The following is a 2,654-nucleotide window of genomic DNA, read 5'->3' as shown; positions in this document are numbered from 1 at the left end:
TCTGTGTGATGTTCTTTATAAAACCTAGAGGTAACAGGCCTATGCCTCAACGTGATTTCCATTATATTAATCATTATCTGTAGGTTTCGGTTGCTGCTCCTCCAACACTCAGTAGAACAGGATGTTCTCTTCACTTACCTAGGTTGGGTTTGATTTCTTTGAAATAGACCATGCATGTGGTTGTACTTTATTCACACTAGTTAATAGAAAATGTGTGGGAATAATTAAAGTTAATTAATGCAAAATTTATTTGTTCTTTCCTTGCAACTTTATAATGGAATTTATACTGTGCCCACTTTCAGCTGTCCAAAATTTTTGAACTTTCTTTAATGGCATCAAAGAAAATATTGAAGGATCTCAAGGATTTGCAGAGAGATCCATCAACTTCATGCAGTGCAGGTTAGAGGAAATAGAGAAAATGGAAATGAGATTTAATTAGGACTAGTTTTATTCATGAATTAAAAAAAATTACATGATTGTTGATGGTGCGTTTTCAGGTCCTGTGGCTGAGGATATGTTCCGTTGGCAAGCAACCATAATTGGTCTAAATGACGGTCCCTTTCTGGGATATTGAACAGCCCAAATAAGTTGCAAGTCTCCTTTAAGCTGAGAATTTTCATTTGATTTGGCTGTAAATTTATTAATACACAATGATATGTTTCATTTTATTTTAGTTGTAAGTCCCCTGTTCTGGATGGGGTCATCCAGTTTGACAAACCCATTTCTCTGCAGGGAAACCAGAAGCATCCCTTTAGGGACATTTCAAACCTGGAGAAGGAAAATGTTCCTTCTCATGTTCGTAAAATGTAATAGACCTAAAGAATGCATTAAAATATTTCAAGGAATTAAATTAATTTCTTGGAAACATCTAAATATTGTAAAATATGTACTTTAAAATGCTTTCTCTATATATATGTTTCTGGTAAGGCGGTGAAGATCCATCCCTTCGGGGAAAATGTTCCTTCTCTGTTGGGTGAAGATCCATCCCTTCAAAGGAAACTCACGAGAATAATGCTCGGGTGCCACACCCTTTAGCAGTTGAGGTATTTCTGGTAAGGCGGTGATGGTGAGAACAATGCCGCGATCTCGTTGGTGACGGCGAGTTCAATGGTGACATCGAAGTTGGGAATCGGATTGGAGAAGTTTGGAAATGTGTGAGTGTATTTTTGCCTCCAACAGGGGATTTCTAACTGAGTGCTACGGTCCCATTGGTAGTACTATGGGTGAGCTACGTGGTAAACAATTATTGAAGGCTGTTTTCAGCCCTTTAACAGCGTGACCGGTAAGAAGAATTTTCCTAAAAGAAAATATCTGCGGCAAGAAATCATTGAATTAACAGGGCCAGCTACCGACAGACGAATATCTAATGAATTACAGAACGTGTTTATGTATATCCTTGTTTGCATCCTTTTTGTTGGATTTTAGCGTACGGCCGCGGTAATCATCATGTAAAGCTCCATGCAGGTAATGCCATGTATGGATCGCTAGCTTCGTAGGAAAATTTGTAATCTTATCCTCTTTTTAACAACCTGCCAAATCAACTTAATCAATTTCATCGACAACGTCTGCTTTACATTTCTCGCCGGCTTTGCTTAACATAGAAAAACCCTGCAAATGCAATGGGCAGACGCGCTTCCCGCGTTTTATAATCTTCTTCTCTATTCTCTTTGATTTCCCATTCATTTTGTTGGAGAATCTCAATTATTGCTACGAAAGAGAAACCGGAGAACCTAGATAATTGCCAATCATGGCTTCTCGTTCCGAAGACCAGCCCGGTAAAGAACCTGGTCAGCCTTCGGATGCGAACCAGAACAACGCTCCGACAGCTCCTAATGGTCATCCCCAACCTCCGACGAGTCATACCCCCGTTATGGGGTACCCGTACCCGAACCCATATGGGCAACCCTATCATGGTTACCCTCCCAATGCAAACAACGCTGCCTACCCTTATAATTCTCAACCACCGCCAGCAGCCTATTATCATACCCAGTCATCCCATCCCTCGAGCGGCTCAGGCTTCTTTCGTGGCTGTTTAGTGGCGGTGGTTATATTCGTAGTCCTCTCGTTCCTGACCAGTCTCGTCATGTGGTTTGTTCTACGTCCAGAATTCCCAGTTTTCAGAGTAGACACGTTCACCGTTTCCAATTTCAACGCCTCCGAGGATTTCGATTTGAAGGCTATATGGGAAGCCAACGTTACGGTTTCGAACCCCAACCATAAACTGAAAGTTTACTTGAATGAAATTGAGAATTCTCTCCTTTACAACGAAGAACTATTGACGTTCTCGTATGGGGAGCCTTTGCTCCTGGATACAAAGGGACAAGGCGTATTGCGTGTGAAGCTATCCAGGAATAACCCTTCGGATCCACGCCCAGTGCTGGATAAGTTGGTGTTGAAGGAGATTAGCCTTGACCAAAGCGCAGGCTCGATGAGCTTCAATTTCAGGATGGTGGTGTCGACGGCATTCAGACATAAATCATGGTGGACGACGCACAGAACACTGGGAGTTTTTTGTGATGAACTGAATGTTGGTTTTGTGGGTGCCTCTGGCAATGGAACGTTTCCTGCTGGCCAGTCTAGGGTCTGTGCGGTTTATGTGTGACAATTATAAGATATTTCTTTAATACAATTTTTATTTCATTTTGTTCTTGATT

The 2,654-nt window shown here is 41.5% G+C and overlaps 1 protein-coding gene across 1 annotated transcript; it reads left to right on the top strand.

Moving 5' to 3' along the window:
• Positions 1-1,556: 1,556 nt before the first annotated feature.
• Positions 1,557-2,654, top strand: LOC122275937. Its single transcript, XM_043085285.1, has one exon. The coding sequence runs from the start codon at positions 1,748-1,750 to the stop codon at positions 2,600-2,602; it is 855 nt and encodes a 284-aa protein (XP_042941219.1). The 5' UTR covers positions 1,557-1,747; the 3' UTR covers positions 2,603-2,654.

The sequence above is a fragment of the Carya illinoinensis genome, chromosome 9, assembly GCF_018687715.1.
Source record: "Carya illinoinensis cultivar Pawnee chromosome 9, C.illinoinensisPawnee_v1, whole genome shotgun sequence".
Lineage (NCBI taxonomy): Eukaryota > Viridiplantae > Streptophyta > Magnoliopsida > Fagales > Juglandaceae > Carya > Carya illinoinensis.
This window is presented reverse-complemented; position numbering and strand designations above follow the sequence as displayed.